Source organism: Macrotis lagotis, chromosome 7, assembly GCF_037893015.1.
Source record: "Macrotis lagotis isolate mMagLag1 chromosome 7, bilby.v1.9.chrom.fasta, whole genome shotgun sequence".
Classification (NCBI taxonomy): Eukaryota; Metazoa; Chordata; class Mammalia; order Peramelemorphia; family Peramelidae; genus Macrotis; species Macrotis lagotis.
Genome location: NC_133664.1, coordinates 161,073,250 through 161,093,934, shown reverse-complemented (window position 1 = coordinate 161,093,934; position 20,685 = coordinate 161,073,250). Strand labels below are relative to the sequence as shown.

General features: G+C 35.0%; 1 protein-coding gene across 1 annotated transcript in view; it reads right to left on the bottom strand.

The window, feature by feature from the left end:
- The window catches only part of GNAI1 (G protein subunit alpha i1), an 88,215-nt gene extending 67,837 nt beyond the window's left edge, over nucleotides 1-20,378 (bottom strand). Inside the window, exon 1 of the mRNA XM_074194022.1 lies at nucleotides 19,847-20,378. Within this exon, the coding sequence (XP_074050123.1) occupies nucleotides 19,847-19,964 (118 nt within the window). The 5' untranslated portion in view covers nucleotides 19,965-20,378. The remainder of the gene's footprint in view (nucleotides 1-19,846) is intronic.
- Between the last annotated feature and the right edge of the window lie 307 nt (nucleotides 20,379-20,685).

Here is a 20,685-nt window from a genome sequence, read left to right as displayed (position 1 = left end):
GTAATATAAGAAATGATGAGTAGGATGATTTCAGAAAAAAACTTGTAAAAATATACATAAATTGATAAAGAGTGAAGTAAGTAAAATTACAAGAACACTATATACAGGGGCAGCAGTATTGCTATTCTCAGTAATATACGATCCAAAGAACTCTTGATGGAAAATGTTAGTCATCTCCAGAGAAAAAATTGATGGTGTGTGAATAATGGCTAAAGTATAAAATTTTTATTTCCTTTCCTTTTTCCAAGTTTTCTTCCACAAAATGACTATCATGGAAATATTTTATATAGTTTCAACTTATATCAGATTGCTTGCTGTCTCACAGAAAGGATTGGGGAAAGACAAATAGATAGAATTTGGAACTCAAAACAAACCAAAAAAAGAAGGTTAAAATTGTTTATATACGTTATTGGATAAAACATATTATTTTTAAAAAGTATAAAGGGTTAAACATTGGAAAAGTTTTAGTCAAGAAGAGTTTTAACTGTCAAAAGAACTTTACAATTGATCCTAGTAGCAGTAAGAACCACTGAAGATGAGTTGGGTAACATGATCAGGTGTTTTATAAATATATATATATATATGTATATATATACATATATGTATATTATCACTTAGCAAATTATATAACCATATATATATAGAGAGAGAGAGAGATAGATAGATAATCAATAACATCTTTTTAGAAAGTTATGTGGAATAACTGGTAGAGTAGGGAGAGTCATGAGACAGAGAGACCAAAAAGAGGCTATTGAAATAATCTAAGGGGAGAGAGTTCATGAGAAACTGAATTAAAAGAGGTGGCTGCTTGAATTTGAAGGAGAAAAATATTCCCTCCAGTGAAAAAAGGGAGATATTTTGGATACTGCAAGATGTGGCAATTGATTGGATATATAGGGAGAGTGAAGTGTCTAAGGTAACATCCTGAATGTGAAATCTGTTATATTCCACCAGTGGTTGATAAGGGCATGTAGAATGTAAGTTCCTTGAGGGAAGAAACAATTTCTGACTTTATCTTATGAATATCTGGCAAGAAAAATAAAATTAAATTAATGAAAGTGAGTGTCTTAGGTGATATTTGGAGATAAATTAATCTTTTTCTGGATTTTGAAAATATATTTTTATGTTATTATTTTAATAATCCTTCTCTCCTTTGGCTTGAAGAAGGGTTACAGGTAATATACATTAGATTGGTTCCAAAGATTGTAGATGCTTGTAGATCAGAAAGTTCTAAAGCTCATGGCCAGATTTCTTTTAGAAGGTATTGAGAGATCAGGACTTCCAGGTGGTTGTAACTCTTAAGAATACTTCCTAGTCTAAGAATTATTTCCAAATTGATCTCTCTCTTTGTTTGGGTCCCTTGGACTGTCTCATCACCTATGTATTTTTCCCCAGGGAGTCTCTTTTATGTGATTCCGAGCAAAACAGGTTATATGTGACACACAGACATTGAATGATTATTAAGAAAGATTTTTCTATGAAAGCTTTTACTTTAGAAAGTTCATACTTTCTATTTTATGGCTATTTTGAAAACAAAGAGAAGACAATCAAAGTAAAAAAAAAAAAAGGACTTTAAATCCTTTACCACATTCTCATTTTTCACAGTCCTTTTTGGAAAATAAAGTCATTAATCAATCAAGAGGAAGGTAACTACATGGTAGGGTTTTTGAACTCAAAAGACTTAAGTAAGATTCATCTATATCACTGAGAAAAACCACTCCTAGTCTATCCTAATCAATTTGTTTGTGGCAGTAAAATGAACTCTGGGTTGAAGAGGTTAAGACCACAGAGTAGAGAGGCTGGAGAAGTGTTTGGAGATTAAAGAGACAGAAGTTAAGAAAGTCAAATAATACCACTTACAAAACATTTACTGTGTATCCTGCATTTATTAAGCCCCTACTCTTTGCCAGGTATTGCATGAAGTTCTATACAAATATTATCTGTGAGCTGATACTCACACTGTGGGGTGGGTACCATTAAATTCCAAATCAACTGGGGGTGGGAGCGATGTGTATGTGTAAGGAATGAGGAGTTCCTGTGGCTACAGTCTAGTTGTCTCTCAATCTCTCTCCTCCCTTCCTTTCCATCTGCCTCCTTTCCTCTTTCTTTCTTTTTCACTACTGATCTCTCTCTCTCTCTCTCTCTCTCTCTCTCTCTCTCTCTGTGTGTGTGTGTGTGTGTGTGTGTATGTGTAAAACATATATTGGTGTCTGCTTCTATTAAGAATAAAAAATAGCATTTGAAATTATACATCAATATAAGTTGTGAAGGGTCAGCAAAAAAATAAAGCAATTCCCTTTTCTGTAAATAAAAACACTTATTTTGCAATTATGATAAATATCATTAAAACAAGATGCTTCTTGTTCTAATCAACACTTACTAATGAAGTGTTTTTACCCCTATTCTGGTTAAAAGGTCAATCTCCAAACTAGCAAGAAAAGATTTACAGAACCACAAACTTTTTAATTTTGAACACCAGGGAATTTTTGTAGTTTCCTCCCTCCCACCCCACTTTCTACAAGGTTTTGCTCAGTGGTTCAAAATTGAAACTATTTTTACTCATCTGTTTAATCTGAAAAAACAAAATTCTCCATATTCAAATGAGCAGCTTACATGTTTGTAATAAGCTAAAAGACGTAATAGTTCAATGATATGCACTGACTCAATGCACAATAAATTTAGATAATGCATGCTAAATACCTTTACTTCAATAATATTATTTATTAGAATCGAAATTTCAACTTAAAGAAATTTGACCAACTTTTCTATCTTCACCCAAAACATTGCAAACCAAGGTAATTTACTTTGTACTTCATGTTTTGAACCTTTTTGGTTAACTGCCCAGAATGCAACTGTGGTTCCAAAGTGTCCAGCTAAACACCATTAAAACTCTGAAAATATTTCACATCTGAAAAAAAAGACAAATACTATTTTTTCAAGGAATATGTTCAGCTTTTATTAAGTAAATTTTGGATTTCTGTAAGAATTATAAATCAATTATTAGATTAGGAATTTATTTCATATTTTTAAAAACCAATTTTGATGGGAAATATATTATTAAATTTTTTGTAAAGACATTTGAAATTGAAGTTATATAAATCTTGCTTTTCTTTATGCTATTTATTTTTTCCTATATTTAGTGGATTTTTCTCATAATTACTTCCTCGTTTTTGTTAGTAATATAAAATGATGGTTTTATGGATTTCTTTTATATCCTTATATTTTTTCAGGAATTATTAATCATTCCATATAATTTGTTCACTGATGCTCTGGGGTTTTATAAGGGCCCTCAGTTCATGTGCAAGTAGAGATATATTTAATCTCTTTTGGCAACACATGCCTTATTTTTTGTTTTGTTATTACTCCTGTTGTCATTCTAGTACTATATTAGGTAATACTGGGAAGAGGGTGAAACTTTCCTTTAACTGGGAAAATCTGCTAATTATAAATTGCATTAACTCTTGGTATTAGATATATACTTTTTATTTTATACATACATACATATATATGTATATATATGTATATATATATATATATATATATATATATATATAAAGAATCCCTTAAAACTATGATGGGAGAGAAAAGTTACTTCATCAATAATCTCTACTGAGATTCTTAATTTCTTACAAGCCAGTGCTATAATACAAGTATATGACAAAAAGTCACTCCCTCAAATGTGGCTAAGGAATATGAACAAGCAATACACAAAATATTAATAAAACTATTAAAACTGTATGATATTTCCAATTAAGAGATATAATAATAGGTTTTCAAATATATAATCTCACTGCATCTCCACAAGCTTCTGATAGATTCTCAATTTACAAAAAGACAACTGAGGCTGAGAGAGATAAAGCAAATAGTTTTTTAAAAAAAATCTATGACACAAATGTAAGAGTATTTCCAGTAATGAATGAGGAACTCAGAGACAAAGATCTGTATGAACAAATGCAGATTGAAATAAACATAAGTGAAAGTATACAGCTACCAGCAAACACTGCAAATTAAAAGTTCACTAGAAGTAAGTCAAACTGAATAAAATAGAAATAAAATAGAAAAGCTAGGGAAGGTCCTGGAGAAATCAGGAGAGGAGAGAAGGGTATTAGGAAGGGAAAAGAGAGAGCTAAACCATCTAAGACAGAATCTGAGGGGGGGAAAAAAGAACCAATTCTCTATAAACTATGGTACTTTATCTGGTAGGAAAAAGGACTCAGAAAATCTTTATAATGCTTTTATTGGTGATACTCTAATAAACTCCAAATGGTATAGCTGGTTCACATTAATCAAGTATCTCTGAGAAATGGCTCCATGTATCAAAAATAATAAATGCAACAAAAGTGCCAAATTGTTGACAAGCTGTCTCATAAATTAGATGAATACTTGATATGTTCTCATGAAACATGTCTCCTTGAAATTAAAGTCATTTATTAGATGGGCAAAAATGACACACATTTAGTAATAATACTATTATTACCAAATGAGAATAAATAGATATAATTTGTGGGTTTAAAAGGATACCAAGGATTAGATCAGGGAACTCCTGCACAACTGAGTCCTCTTAGATTAGGTTGATGAAATTATAGGCTATAAAAGGGACCCCTTTTCAGATTCTGTGCCCCTTGTACAGTAGTAGTATATTAGCAATTGGTGATTTGCTGAGAGCTCAGTTAGACTCTTTATGGTCTATTTTAAATAAAAAGCAAACTGGGTTCAAGAAGAGACAGTGGACAAGAGCCTCAGCTTGAAACAACTGTCTCCTAATCTTGTCTTTGCTCCTCTTAAAAAAAATACATAAAGAATGATGGTGAGTGATGAAGGGGAATCTAATGGCATCTAACAAAGTCCATCTGTCTACTTAAGCAGAGTCCATGAACAGAGTTTGGGGGTGCAGAGTCTGGAACTGATTGCTCCAGTAACTGATCAGAACCCAGGATTTCAAAACCATGAACTCCTACTGCTCTTAAGAAGTCCATAGACTACATAGCTTTCTGGAAATGGATGGTTTTACACTAGACTAGAATGTCAACTAAGCTAAATGTGGAGATAGAGTAAAGCAAAACCCATAAATGACTTAGAGACCAACAATGAAGACCCTGCAGCATCCGAGGTCCTGTGTTCCCCTTGAGTAAGTTTGTCTACTTAAGAAGTAGAATTCTCCATATTGATCTTCTATTAGTAAAAGAGTACTCTCTAGAAGTTCACTGCATGCCTTTGTTTTGAGCTAATTATGTCCTCTAGAGTCAAGGCTAAAAAAAATCCATGACAGGTGATGAATTTTTATTTTTTTGGAGTCCTAATTCAAAAAAGCTTGAATCTGAGTCAAACCCAGATGGAGTCAATGTTCAGTCTAAGTTGAGGAGAAGGAAATACATTAATCCAACAAGACATTAAAAATTACAACTTTCACTGACATGTAAAATTTTCCTAGCTTTTATATGCCTCATCTCAAAATTCTCAATGACACACACTGGACTTGGTAGACTTGTTTGACAGTGAGGTGGTTATTTATATGCAATAAGCAACAGAAACCAACCATGAACTTAATATCATCCTTGGAATATTTCTTTCATAGAAAATCAAATATTCAACCCTATTATCTCCAGTTAGTCTTGGGTACCCTATTTGAAGGTGTTTTTTTTAATTTATTTTTTGACAGCGGGGTGACTTGCCAAAGTGACTTGCTCAAGGTGAAACAGCTAGGCAATTATTAAGTGTCTGAGGCCAGATTTAAATTTAGGTCCTCCTGACTCCAGGGCCAGTGCTCTATGCACTGTACCACCTAGTTGCCCCCATATGCTTTTTAAACCATAGCCATAAAAGTTCTGTGAATTGAAGATATAATTCCATTACAGCCAAATGAGAATAAAAAGATATAACTTGTGGATTTAAAATTATAACAGAGGTGATCAATGGATCAGTTCTTTAGTATCTCAGAATCAAATTGATGAAATTAAAGGAATGGAAGGGTGGATCCATTTCAGATTATAAGGGATCTATTTGCATACTTTAGTAGGATATTGACCAATGGATGAAGGCAACTGACATTTACCTATCAACTTCTTTCTATTAGATTCCATCCATTTTACTGAATTGTCTGAAATCTGTCAAAAGTTACATAAAGTTAGACTATTTAAAAACCTGATACTGTGCTAATCCACAAATCAGAAGAAATAAATACTTTGCACCCATACAAATTTAATTTTTAAAAAACTAGCTTCTTTGAAAGATTTATGAAACATTGAAAAAAGAATACAAAGTAGTCAACCTGAAGTAGATCTATAACTTTAAGGGAAAACAAAAAAGTTATTAAAAATTCAATCAATAAAATTTACTCTTCAACAGAGAGCAACTAAGATATGCTAATCTTTATATTTATCAAGTAATTAGAAAAACAAAGCCTTTTAAATCTTTGAAACCATCAGTATTTCACCTCGGGGGTTATTGAAAAGCATATATGTTGTATCTAAAATATCTCCCAAACCAAACTCAAAAGGGGATTGATATGTCAAAAGAATAAGAATCAGGGGTGGCTAGGTGGCACAATGGATAGTGTACAGGCCCTGGAGTCAGGAGTACCTGAGTTCAAATCCAGCCTCAGACACTTACTAATTACCTAGTTGTGTGGCCTTGGGCAAGTCACTTAACTCCACTGCCTTGCAAAAAAACTATCCAAAAAAAAATAAGAATCATGAAGATCTAGGTTGGAGTCCTGCCTCTAACATAATGGCAGTGTAACCATAAGCAAGCAACTTAGCCTCTATCTCAACACTCTCATATAAATAATTAAATTAAAGGTCTGAATAAAATGGTGGAAAGCAAGATGGGTAGTTGCCTAGGATATAAAATACAGCAAGGCTCAAAGATTTTGAATATTCTTCTACTGAAATGATATCAAAGGAAAAGCTAATTTTGCTTTAAAACTCAATTACAGCTATTGATTTTCATTTGTGTAATTCCTTTCAGGTTTTATATCTTTTGAGGTAGTATGCCAGCATACAAAAAGCAACAAAAAACAAAAGCCTTAAGGAAAGGCCTTTAATGAGAGTACAGAATTAAAACAAGCAAAGAGAAATGTGGAAGTGAAATGTAAACACTCTGAGAAGACAATTCAAGAGCCTTAAGGGCAGATAAGGTAAATAGAGGACAGATTTCAGAGATAGAGCTCTAGATTGGAGACTTTAACTGAAATTGAGAGCTGAAAATTTCTGTCAGTCACCTTTTTTAAATAACAAGCTAATTTTATCAATTAAATACACATCAGAACAAAGGCAGTGTTACTCAATACAAGCAGATGTAGATTTATGTTGTGAAAACATCTACTTAAAGCTACATTCACTTAATTGAAATTTGCCCATTAAAGTAGAGAAGGAAAGGAGAAAGAAAGGGAACAACACAGGGAGGGAGCCAGGGCAAAGTTCAAAGGTATGTGAGGACTTGGTCAGAAAGAATTGTCTGAAATCTGTCAAAAGTTACATAAAGTTAGATAAGGGGTGTGCTTTAGGAAGTCTGACCAGACCAAGAGGAAAAACACTGGGGGGGAGTAATAAATGGAAGGGTTCTGACAGAAAGGAAAGAAGGATAAGGGACATAGGAGATGTGGGGGACAGAAGCAGTATCCTACCACAGAGGGGCAAAGGCAATATCCCAGCACAGAGTGACAGAAGAATATGTGAAAGGGTTTGACCTATGGTCTCCCTTCTGCTTTCAAACTGAAGGTTTTGCTTTTTGTTTTAAGGCTTTTATTTATTTTGGGGTGGGGGCTGGGGCCTGACTGAGAGAGCTAAAATAGATGCTTGGGGGGGGGGGAATGAAGATTCCTTAGAGAATACTTAGAGAATACAAATGTGCATAATGTAAATTTACATAAATCCAGAACTGTGGGTATTGTTTTACAGAGAGTTAAGCACAATCAAGAGCAGCTAAGTGGTGCAGTGAATAGAGTACAGGGCCCAGAGTCAGGAAGAAGATTCTAATGAGTATATATTTGGCCTCACACACCTATGTAACCCTGGACATGTTACTTAACCCTTTTTGCCTCAGTTTTCTCATCTATAAAATGAGTGAAGAAAACGTCAAATCATTCTAGTATCTGTCAAGAAAACTTCTACTAGGGTTACTATTTGAAGAAAACTTCAAATAAGAGTCAGACAGGACTGGAAAATGATTGAACAAAGACAACATGGAAAACACAATGTTGGTGGAGGGGAGTCACATAGCTGTTTCTAAATTCAAGTTACTCACATTTAGCAAAAGATTACCTTAATTTTTACCAAAGATCTAGAATTGGAAGGAACCTCTAATACCATCTAAATCCAACCCTTAAATTTTCCAGATGACAAAATCAAAGCTTTGGAAAGTTCAGTGATTTGCCCAAAATTATGCATTTATAATTTTATAGTGGGTCGAGGGTGGAACTTGAACCCATGTTCCGCAACTCAAGAGCCAGTGCTCTTTCCACCATACCACACTTGCGTGCCCTCCTTTATAAATGTAAGATGTTTATTATGGCTTTAAAAACAGGAATCTGAATCATCAGAATAGTTCTTAAGTCAGGGCTTAGAATTATTTGAAAGTTATCATAAATACTTCCAAAGAAAACATTTTTATGTGGAATTCATTGTTTCATAATTTATACTAATAGCTTACCTCCCTGGGGAATTGGGGGGGGGGGGATCTTAAAGAAACATCTGCAGCAATGTTACTCTCAGAAGGCAAAAGCTTCCAAGATTACTTAGTTGAACCTCTTCTCCTTAAAAATAAGGAAACTGACATTCGAAAAGGTTGCAACTTGCCTAAAGTCACAGTTTGTGCCACAGCCAAAATGAAAATCCAGATTCTGACAGCCAGTCCTATCTTGCATCTTAGTATGCAAGCTAAGTATAAAGGAAATCCATCCACTTATGTGTGAATCATTACCATATCTGTGTTGAATGAACAAGTTCCATTTATTATTCCAAATGTATCACACAGTCTTATAACCCAGAAGACATTGTTACAACCTGCATATCTACTATAACTATCAATTTTATACAGTAACAATAGAATTTATCACTGATAGCCATCCTAGATATTTCTCTAAAAAAATAAACAAAAAAAAATGAAGAGTTGATCTTGGAAGCAAGGCATTATTAGTTCATTTGGTTTTAGAATTCCAGGACTTCAAAAAAGAAGGTAATCACTAGGTGAAATAGTTTGCTATCTCAATCAAGCAAACTGCCTTTCCAATCTGCAATTTGCATTTAGGAAAGGCTTAAGGAAGAACAGACCCAACTACATTGAAATTGCTTAAGTGGCCAAAGAGTTAAAGAGGTGATTCAGGAAGTATATAAAAGGTGGCAGCAGTGATTCCCAGAGTAGGCCATGAGGCATTTGCTATGAACTGTGCCAGATTTCATACTTACAATCACATGCACATGTACAAGCCTCCTGTAATCTTGCCAGCTTAAACATTTAGCATGCCACGTATTCTACACTGCAAAGAATAAAAGTGTGCCATGGGCCAATACAATGTGAACTACTGATCTATAGAAAATCAGCAGGTTTCTCAGTGTAGCAATCTTGAAACTATCAAAAATGTTAATTTGTGCCTGTCAACTCCTACTTATTCTACTTACTCTCTGCATTATAACCGAAGATTTGAAAAGGGAAGTTCTCTCAATAATAGTTTCCTACCTGTGCTACTGGTAGGTAAGTTTTCAGTTCAAATATTCATACCTCTCTAAAAAGTATGGCCCATAAGCACTTGTTAACAGGACAAAAGACAAATTCTGATTAATTTTTCGGCATCTCAGCTGCTGTAAGATATGGCATGGTATAGAGTCAGGGGACCTAGTTCAAACCCTCCTCTGCTTTTTAATAGTAGTATGACCCTAGGCAAGTCACTTCTCTCTGAGACTAAATGTCTCACCTGTAAAATAAAGAGGATAGACTAGATGTCCTCTAAGGTCTATTCTGTCTCCAAATCTATGATTTCGATGTTTGACAGCATTCTAGGGGAAGGGTTTCAGTAACTAGGGCTGCACCTAAGATGACTTGCTTGACTCAGAAACTTATGATGATGAACTCTGATGAAAGGGAGCAAAATTCCATGGTGTCTAAACATAAATGTAAAGATTCACTTGACATTCTGTGGAACTTTTTGCTCTGTCTTTGAGATCACAAGAGAGCTACAAAGGAATTAAGAGTAAACCTGAGGGCTTTCAATGGAAATTGTTAGATGTGCCATTAATATATATGCTTGACCACATATCCTGAAGGCACATTGAGAGGGTGAACATTCTCAATCCTAGAGATGACAGATTTGACAGAAGTAAAGTTCCCATAGAAGCATCTGGGTGCCTTAAATTGTGAATTGATTTAGGCTGAATGTGAGTTCATAGCCAAGATTTCCTGATTCTCTGCTTCTTAGTTAGAAGGGAGAATTCCCAAAGAGGGTGATGTCAAAACTAAGCACTCTTGAACAGAGTTGTCAAATTTGTAGTTTGCACTGAGGTCCAAGCAAATTAAAAATATAATTGGGAAATGTTTAACAAAGTAAATATATATAGCAAAACACAGAAAATGTTAACTTTTGGTTTCCTAAGTCAGTTTATACTTACAAGGATCCAAAGACTGACACTACTGTTTTAAACTATAAAGAACTTTCAGGATGTATTAGCCTAGAATTGGCTTCCTTAAGCCTTTCCTAAGTTTCAGAGTAAGAAGTTTTGGGTTTCTATGATAAATTAGGGAATTTTTGAGAAGCATGTCTCCTGGAAAAAGAGAGTGGGCTGTAAGTTCCATGAAGCTGGCATTTCCATAAGGAATTGAATTTACAATTTGAGGGAGATGATTCTATTTTCCTTGGAAAGTACCTTGGGTTATCTATAATGACAAAGAAGGTATATGAAAGGAAAGGATGTCTTTTCTAGCATCACAAAAATTTGTTTCATTTCTGGAAAGTGATCAAACTACAGAATGATACGTAGAGTTTGGGAGGGACTCTGTAGAGAAATAGGAAAGCTAGTGCTTCAGTATAATGCCAGAGTATTGCCACACTGCCAATTTTCTCTAAAAGAATTCAAGATAACAAGGTCAGACACTAAGTTGTAAAGCACTTGTAGTCCACTAGAAGTAGAAAATTGTGTTGATAGGTTAAGTGTTATCATGAGCCTTACATGTTTCCTATATCAGCATATAGATTGCACCACTGAATCATCTAGGATCTCAAAAGTTCCATACTTTTTACACTATGTCATTCTGCCTCATTGAGTAGGTGCCCAATAAATATTCATGGCTTCCACTGAATATACTATAAGAAGAGATAAGGAAAATACAAAATTGTAGAGATATGCATCAGAACAAAAATGACTTTAATTTAGGAATTAACATTACTGAAAAGATTGTGGTATTCTCAACAGAAACAGCAAAGTATATAGAAAAATTTTATAAAGTAAATAGAAGTAATTTCAAAATGAGGAACTAGGAACTTGGGAATCAGAAAAGACTACATAGACTACATATAGGAAGCTAAGTTCTTAGGGAAGGTAGGAATTCTTTTTTTTGGAAGGCAGGAATTCTAAGAGGAAAAGATGAAGAGGGAGTTCAATCAAGGTGAGGAAGTAGTTCAAATCTGGGGAGAAGTGGATATCAAGTAGATAAGCCTGTGTAGACTGTACAGTGTATGATAGTATAATATACTTGAAAAGATAGATTGGAACTGGAGGCCATAAAGATCTGTATGATGCTATAAAGAAGACTGTATTTAACCCTAGACACAAAAGGGAGGGACTAAGTTTTATTGAGTAGGACAGTGACAAAGATTTATTTTTGGAAAATCACGTTGGCAACTGTATAGGGGATGCACTAGAGACGAAAGAGATTGGAGGCAGAGATACTAATTATGACAAATGGAATGTCTCAGAAAAGAGGGATTAAGGGGATAAGGGTCTCAACTAGGAAGGTGAAGGGAATGGATCTTTGAGATGCTATAGAAGTAGAATCAACTTGACAGGCAATTAATTGGGCACATAAAATCAGGGAGAGTGATGAAAAAGAATGACCAAAAAGAATGGTAGTGGTTTCCATAGAAATTGTGAAGTTCAGAAGAACATGAGTGTTAGGAGACTATAGTGAGTCCTGTTTTGGGCATGTTACAGGACAGATAATTTGGAATGTTCAAGAAACAAGATGGTAATGTAGGGCTGGCACATGGAAATGTCAAGAGAAACAATGGAGAGAAGGAAAAGTAAGACACAGGAAAGAAGGACCCCAAGGGCTGTTCCACTGGGGCACAGTACGGTAGACAATTTATAGATGATGATGATCCATCAAAGAAAACTAAGGGCAGTGAAAGACAGATTGGAAGAGAACCAAGAATAAGTAGTAGAGATTGAGAAAAAAAATTCATCAGATTTGGGAATAAAATGTTCATTAGGAATTTTGGAAGGTTATTTCAATTGAATGTGTTCTTACTGAATGGATATAAATGGATTATTGTTTATTTCCATTTCTTGGGTTTAGTAAAGTATTCCATAGGATTCTTTAAGGAGAAATAAATAGCAAGGCAAATAAACATCAAGATCCCACACAGAGACAACATCCTCTCCTTACATTTAATCCTACTAAAACTCAAAACTCTCATTTTCTTTTTTTTAGGTTTTTGGTTTTTTGCAAGGAAAATGGGGTTAAGTGGCTTGCCCAAGGCCACACAGCTAGGTAATTATTAAGTGTCTGAGTCCGCATTTGAACCCAGGTCCTCCTGACTCCAGGGCCAGTGCTTTATCCACTACACCACCTAGCCGCCCCCAAAACTCTCATTTTCAAAGATCTTCATGCATCAAGGTTAGGAAATGAAGCATACTAAACAAAATCCTACAATTATAGTATGAAAAAATTACTGATGAAGAAATCCATCCTCAAATTTACCTCTTCGGAGAAGCATAATCACTGAGAAAAGTTCTTCAAAGTATCACTGAATCATATATATTGATCTAATTAGCAAATGTGACAACAAATCTAAGGCCAGGGATAGGAGAATGGCAAATATAACACTATGTAAACATTTATATGTATATATATATATATATATATATACATATATAAATATATATATATACACACATTTATATGTATATATACACATATATATGTTATACATATATACATACACACATATGTATATAACATATTCATTAGTTATTCATATTAAGATATTGGATTGGTTTGATTATTTCCTTCTCCAGGTCATTTTACAGATAAGGAATTAAGGCAAATAGGGTTAAGGGACCTATTCAGAATCATATAGCTCTAATAGGTAGCTGAGGCCAGATTTGATTCATGAAGTTGAGTCTTCACTGTCACACACACAGACACACACACACACACACACACACACACAGAAACTCAGACACTCAGATACACAAAGATATGTATGTGTGACAGAGAGTTGTTGAAATGGAATCAAACTATTTCTGCATTCTTAGCTTGCATATAAGTCAGGATTTTACAAGGTAAATGTAGAATATAAACATTTATATTACTAGAGAGACTAAATACTAATTCTAATCAAACTTATTTTTACATATAAATAAAGCAAAGCCCAGTGAAGTGAAGTGACTTGGCCAAGTCTACCCAATTACTGACCTGAAATATCAATTTCAATAAAAAAACAAAAAAACTTGAGCATTCTAATCAAATTGAAATAGAAACTCAACATGTCAATTTAACCAATTATCACAACATGACCAGGATCATACTATATTATATGAAGTATAAATATTGTCTTAGAGATAAACTTTGAACTCCATTTTATTTTCAACATTTTCAAGTCCTTTTTATGCTTATAATTCTCAAGTTTTTTGCCACATTTGATGTAAAAATGAACATTAATGTTTATATTCAATATTTTAAAGTGAGAAATGAAATGTTGTAAATGGAAGTTGGAGGAATTACTCACTTTCAAAAACAGTCATATAATTTGTGATTTCAATTTGATTAGTTGTTAATATAGGGCCTACACAACAAAGAGAAGTTACATAACTCATGTTCAAATACTAGTTTATTTTTTAAAAAAGGAAATTAATTTTAAAGTTTTTATTATATTCTTTTTAGAATATGAAGTTATAAAACTTGGGTATATCACTTTGAATTCTAGGCATCTGGTTTTTCATCAAGTCTCTAAGAACAATTCTGGTAATATATTTGTATGAGCAAATTCAAAAGAGAAAAAGACAGTAATACAGTACAAGACCTATTTTTGCCAGAATTTCCCAATTTTGGTCTGGATCTCTAGGGAAGTCAAAGGTTAAAAGAAAGGAAAGCCAAGAAGACAGATTGCCAAAATCCAAACAGTAATTTGGTACTGTTAATGACAAGTGATATACTTAGAAATAAATGAACTGTAATTTTGATCTTCTTTTTCCCTACTTGTAAAACCCCCCCAAAACTGAAACTTTCCTTTTCCTATTTTTAGTGAAGATGAATGTGACAAAGGCAAGGGTACGAAAAATTGTTTTGAGAAGTTAACAAAATTGAGAGCCTTTACAGTATATAAATGATCCTTTAAAAAAATCAGTTTTAGACAGTTATTATGATCTAACATTATTTTCTCCTCTCTCTCTCTCTCTCTCTCTCTCTCTCTCTCTCTCTCTCTCACACACACACACACACACACACACACACACACACACACACACACACACAAAGTTACAGCTAGTTTTCTTCTGGTAAAATGTGGTCTTGTTAAATTATGGTCTTTCCAAGAAAGACACTACAGATATGGATTATTTTTTTCCTTTAAGTATATTAACCAAATGTAACACAAAGAAAATAATCTCTTTTAAAATGGTTTCTCCACCCTGTTTTAACTTTAAAAAAAAGGAAATTTATAATATGATCTTCTCTGACCTAAATACTGAGAAATTTTTTCAATATTAAAGCATTACAATTTAAAATTTAAACAAAAAAAGACCTAAATATCAATCAATAAACTAATAAATGATCTAATTTCTTGAACTATGTTATCATGGTATAGTCAATTAATGATACACAAAATAAATTAAATTTTAGAATAATAATTTTATATATTTTATAAGACTAAAATTTCAACAAGTACAGAAATATCCCCTATTCTCCTCTTAAAAAAATGAAAGAAAGGACAAAAAAGGCTTTCACATTTTAGTACAATCATAGAATTATGAAACAGGGAAAAAGACTTAAGGATTCAATCCAATCTCATTTTTACAGAGATGGGGTAAATCCGGATGTTTCCTTAAATTTAGTTTAAAGCCTTTAGCATAAAAAAAAACAAGGATCACAAAAGTACAGAAAAAAAATGGAAATCAGGGCAGTGTTCTACCAGTTAAATTCAAAATAAGATTGAAACATCTTTCTCCTGACCACCAAGAATTAATCAATTGCTAATTCTCATCCATTTTTTTTTACCTTGGTAAACTTTCTCTGATTACTAATTTTCTGTAACCTAACCCTCACACATCTACCAAAGTAATATTTTTTAATGCTAAAGGTCTGTCAGGAAGAAGAAACTAGAAATCATAGAAAAGGTGATAAAAGAAAATATAAAAAAGTATCAAAAAGAAAAAAGTCAACAGAGAGTATTCCATTTAGTGAAGATGACTTCAAGTGAAGAATTTAGCTGGATGAATATATTTTCCAGCAACAGAGCAGAAATTATGTTCCCAATGTATCTTGCAAACAAGTTGTAAGTACTCAAAATCCATTAGTAGCCACATTTTATGGTAGGATAAAACTTCTTAGTTTGTCTCCCTTGTCTTATTTCATTATTAACACTATGGTCTACCATTTAGTCCTCTTTTCTTACCTATCTCTCCCCTAAGCATCCTTCCTAAGGCTGTTCTATAAACAGAAACACCCATCTTAGGTTGAAGATTCTCTTTCTTTATGTTCTATACCAAGTACTATTTTTCTCCTTGAAGGCTCTTCCCTCAATTCCCTCAGCTGAAAAGAATTTCTTCTCATATTTCTTGTTACAGTGTGCTGAGACTCCTGCAATCACATTGGAGAGGGAGCAATGGAAAAATTAGTAGACATATAGTCATCAGAATTAGGCTTGAATCTCCTTCTGCCACTCATTCTTATGACCAAGTTCAAATGAGAGAACTATTGAAGCAAAGCAAATCTTACAGCCCTATTAAAAAAAAAGACAATTATTAAAATGATCACATTAACTGGAATAGAGAACTGGACTTAAAAAGTCTGAGTCCCAATCCAGCCTCAGACACCAGCTCTATGACCCTGGATAACTGTTCAACTTCTGTCTACCTCAGTTTCCTTATCTGTAAAATGTGAATAATAATAGAACACTTCACAAGTTGGTATAAAGTGTTTTTGCAAGGTTTAAAGTGTTATATGAATGCTAGCCATTATTTTTATTGTTTTAATTATAATTATCTCTTCTAGCATAGTGATATGTATACATGTCTTATCCTAGCCCAATAAATTGTAACTCCCATAAAGGAAGTATGTTGCTTTTAATCTTTGTTCACCCATTGTCTAACACAATGCCTTGTAAATATCAGGCATTTAAAAAAAATTGCTTGACTAATTAGGCAGAAAATGATGTGTTACCTGTAAATTATTTCATGTTATCAACTAATAATTTGACCCTAAATTGTAATGATAAACTATCCAACAAAATTTTAGCAGTCAAAAAAAAAGATGATCAGATTTTTGACAGTCTAAAGTTAAATTAGAGTCTGGATTCAAACATTCCAGAAAAAAGAAATTTCTGAAATTACTGAACTGTTAATTGGGGAAAATGTTAGGGAACTCTGGGCAAAAGGGTACTCCAACATTGCTACTAGTAGGAAGAGTAAAAAGGAAAGAGACAGAATGACTATAATTCTACTGAGAGAAATGGGAAGCCAAAGCAGGAATAATTTTTTAAAAAGTTATGGAAACTCATTCCCACTCCACAAAATTAAAAATTAATTTGAAATATTTCTAATGTAATTAGCATAAACAATTTGCTCTCTTGGGATTTTCTAAATATCATTAGTTTACTAATTATTATTTTCCCTATAACCTGCTGTAAATATTTACATGCTTGGCATATGCTACAAATTAAAGAAAAAAACATTGATTTGATAAACACAATCCAAGATATTCCACAAAAAACATTAATCCCCAAGGAGTGGAAAAAACAAAGGGGGGAAATCTGGTCTCAGTTAACCTCCCATTTTCTAATTTCATTGCATGGGAGTACAACTAGGTAGAAAGAATGCTGGAAATGAAGGAACTATTGAGTTGAAATCCTAAATTTCATATTTACTGCAAGCATGCCCTTGAGAAAATGAGACCCTTCTTTCTCTGTAAAAAGATGAGGGTTTGGATTTGTTTATCTCTAAAATCTCTTCTGTCTCTTCAAACTATTAACCTATTATTAATAGAATTACTTAAAGTATTATCTTACATTTCTACAATATTATACAGTTTGAAATTCTCACATGTTCTTTATTGACTATGCTCAATCAAATATTAGTCATATCATTTTAGATGAGAAAACTGAGTTACAGAGAAGTTAAAGGCTCAAAAAGTGACACAACTAAGAAATAGCAAAACCAAGACTAATAATAGTTATTTCTACTTACATAGTACTTTAAGTGAAGAGCTTGAGATTCTAATATTAACCTAATGAAGACAGTGTGAGCATTTTAAAGTTTCAGAATTTGAAGCTTAAAAAAATTAATTCATACCAAGATACTCTTATTACAGGACCAGTGTTCTTTCCACTACTTGTTTAGTCATTTTCACTTGTGTCGAACTCTTTGACCCCTATTTGGAGTTTTCTTGGCAAAGATACTTGAAGTGGTTTACCATTTTCTACTCCAATTCATTTTATAGATGAGGAAGCTGAGGCAAACAGGGTTAAGTGACTTGCCCAGGGTTACACAGCTAATAAGGTTCTGAAGCCATATTTAAAACCCGGAGGATGAGTCTTTCTGACTCCTAGTCTGGCACTTTATCTACTATGTTGTCTCTCCTATTTTACAGTGTTCAAAAGAATAGTAATTGCAGGGCTTCATAAAAAATTAAGATCAATATTTGATTTTGTTGGATTTTTAAAAGTGTCCTCCCAGTTAATTTTAATTTTGTGTTAGTGAAAATTTGTGGTATGGGTTTCTCAAACTGACAGACGAGCTAGATCTATAAGAGAATTTCAGGGCAACAATCCTCAGACTTGAAAAGAGCATCCAACTTAGAAGATCATTCCTAAAAGTCAAATCTGTCAAGCAACATGAACTTCATATTCATTCTGATAAAGTAATCATTAGCAAGAGAAAGGGTGGCCTTCCCAACTTCACAGCTTGCCTACAAAATGATTTGATTCATCACTACTCTCCCTTCCAAGTTTGCTGCCCTCCTACATACTATAGGAAACCTAAACAAACTCCATTTATTTTGGAGCTAAAAGTTGCCCATACAAATTATCTTTTTTTCATTGAACCATTTTTAGACAAATAACAAAACAAAACTTCTTTAGAACCTAAAAATCTCTGGGTTGAAAATATTAAAATTTCATCTGTAGTATTTTGAGTGTTTAAAGAGGGAAGAGGACCTTTTTATTTAAAAAGAAAAAAACCAAACCTCTAAGTACTTAAATATTTCCTACTCATAAGCTTTGTTCATCTGCCCCCCCCCATATAAAAGAAAACAACTTTCATCTAAGCATTTTGACTCAAGATGATGAATGGAAAATGAAAAGTCAAATATTTTCCAACTTTTACAAAAGCTGACCACTTACATGGGAGAGAAAGGAAGAAAGGAGGGGGTAGATAAGAATGAATTTTTCATTTGTAAAATTATTTTATACTATTTTTCCAAGTGACACTTTCAACTTCAAAATATCCTTTTTTTAATGAAACAATAATTAAATACCTCTAGTAATGGCTATTGAAGAATGAAAATCTGCAATAAGAAATATTAGCGTTTTTAATGCAGTATTGGCCTGCTTTAGAAAGCTTAAAAACAGTAATATATTATCTTAATATTTAGGAAATAGCCTTATGAAATTCAAAACAAAAGCACATTTGTAAATGCTAGGTGCATAGTTTTGCAGACTTTCACTTTTGCAAGGAGGCTGATAACACCTTTGTTGAGATTTTTTTTCAAAGATCCTTCACTAAGAAAAAGACTAAATAAATTTTAAAAGGAATGTTGTTAAAAAAAAATGTACCCAAGGATGCCTTATCTCTGCAATGAAGCCGATCCTGTCCTTATAATAAGGACTGCATCAAAGGGTTTTGGAGTAAAGCAAGAAAAAAAATGATCTACTCTACAACCAAGCTCTCTTGCAAGTTCTCGTGAGCATATTAGGAGGGAGGAGGGAAGTAGAATGGGAAAAAAACCAAGAGCTTGCTTACTCCTGCCTTGCACTACATCACAAAACGTATCTTATCCCTAGGCTCTGTGTACATTTTGAAGTCCTTTAAAAGGAAAGGAAAGAAAGAAAAATGTCCACCGTGTTCTCCTCTCCCCTCACCCCCCTTAAAAAGGAGTCTGCATCTTTAAGACCATCTTTCAATACCTCCCACCAAGCTGTCTTCTGAAACCCACCCAATCTGTGAGCGTGATGGGCAAGGGAAAAGACAGTGTAGACTAACTCTCTCCTCTACCTTCATCCCAGCCCACCCCACCCATTAGCAGCTCCCTCCACGGAAAGGACTCAACTCAGCAGAACGGGATCATTTGGTGATTCACACCAAAGCCACATCCACGGGGCCGCTTCTCCTTCCGCCAGACTGAGATAATCATGCCACTGTGGTGGTCGTAAGCGACACCCTCAGCCCCTGGCATCCTCCCGACGGGTTTTTTCCTTGCTTACCCAGCAGGAGCAGCTTGACCTCCCGGGCGGCTTTCTCGCCATCCTCTCGCAGGTTACGGTCAATCATCTTACTCCGTTCCACCGCCGCCTTGTCCTCCGCACTCAGTGTACAGCCCATCTTGCGGAGCCTCGGGAAGGACCCTTCCTCCCTCCGCCTCCCCTGACTACCTCTTCGACCACAATCCCAAGTGCGAGGTCTCCCGTGGGCTGGAAGGCGGGAGAGCTTCCAAGCCGTCCCTCCCCAGGCGCTCTCCCCACTCTCCAACCCGCTGGTGAAACTAGGAGTCTAGGAAGGGAACGGCAGCAGGCTCCAGGGGAGGATGGCCAGGCCGGAGCTCCGCTCCCGGGAGGGCCCCCGGGGCCCAGACAAGGAGGATGGGAGGCAGGAGATACTGTTGCGGCTGCCCAAACTGACACCTAGAGTATTCACCGCCCCCGGCGCGCCGCCGCCGCTGCTACTGTTTCTCCTGCTGAAGCTGCGCCTCCCCGGGAGTGCAATGCGCCCGCGTACGCTGGCCCCAGTCCGGTCCTGTGCAATGCGCCCGCGTACGCTGGCCCCAGTCCGGTCCTGGCCCCGGCCCCGCCTCTTCGCTTTCCTTCCACTCCCCACGGCGCGCACCCGCACACGTGCACTCGGACACCACCTCCCTCTGCAGGACGCGCGCGCGCCCCCGCATTTCCTTTCCCACCCACTTCACTCCCCCACCCCCCTTTTCAGAGGCCAGTGCGCAAATGCTTGAGCCCCCTCTTCGTGCCGCCGCCGCCCCCCCCTTCCCCAGTGTGCGCAAAAGCTTCCCGGACCCTTGGATGAAGAAGGTCAAGTTCTGGGGGGGCACGGG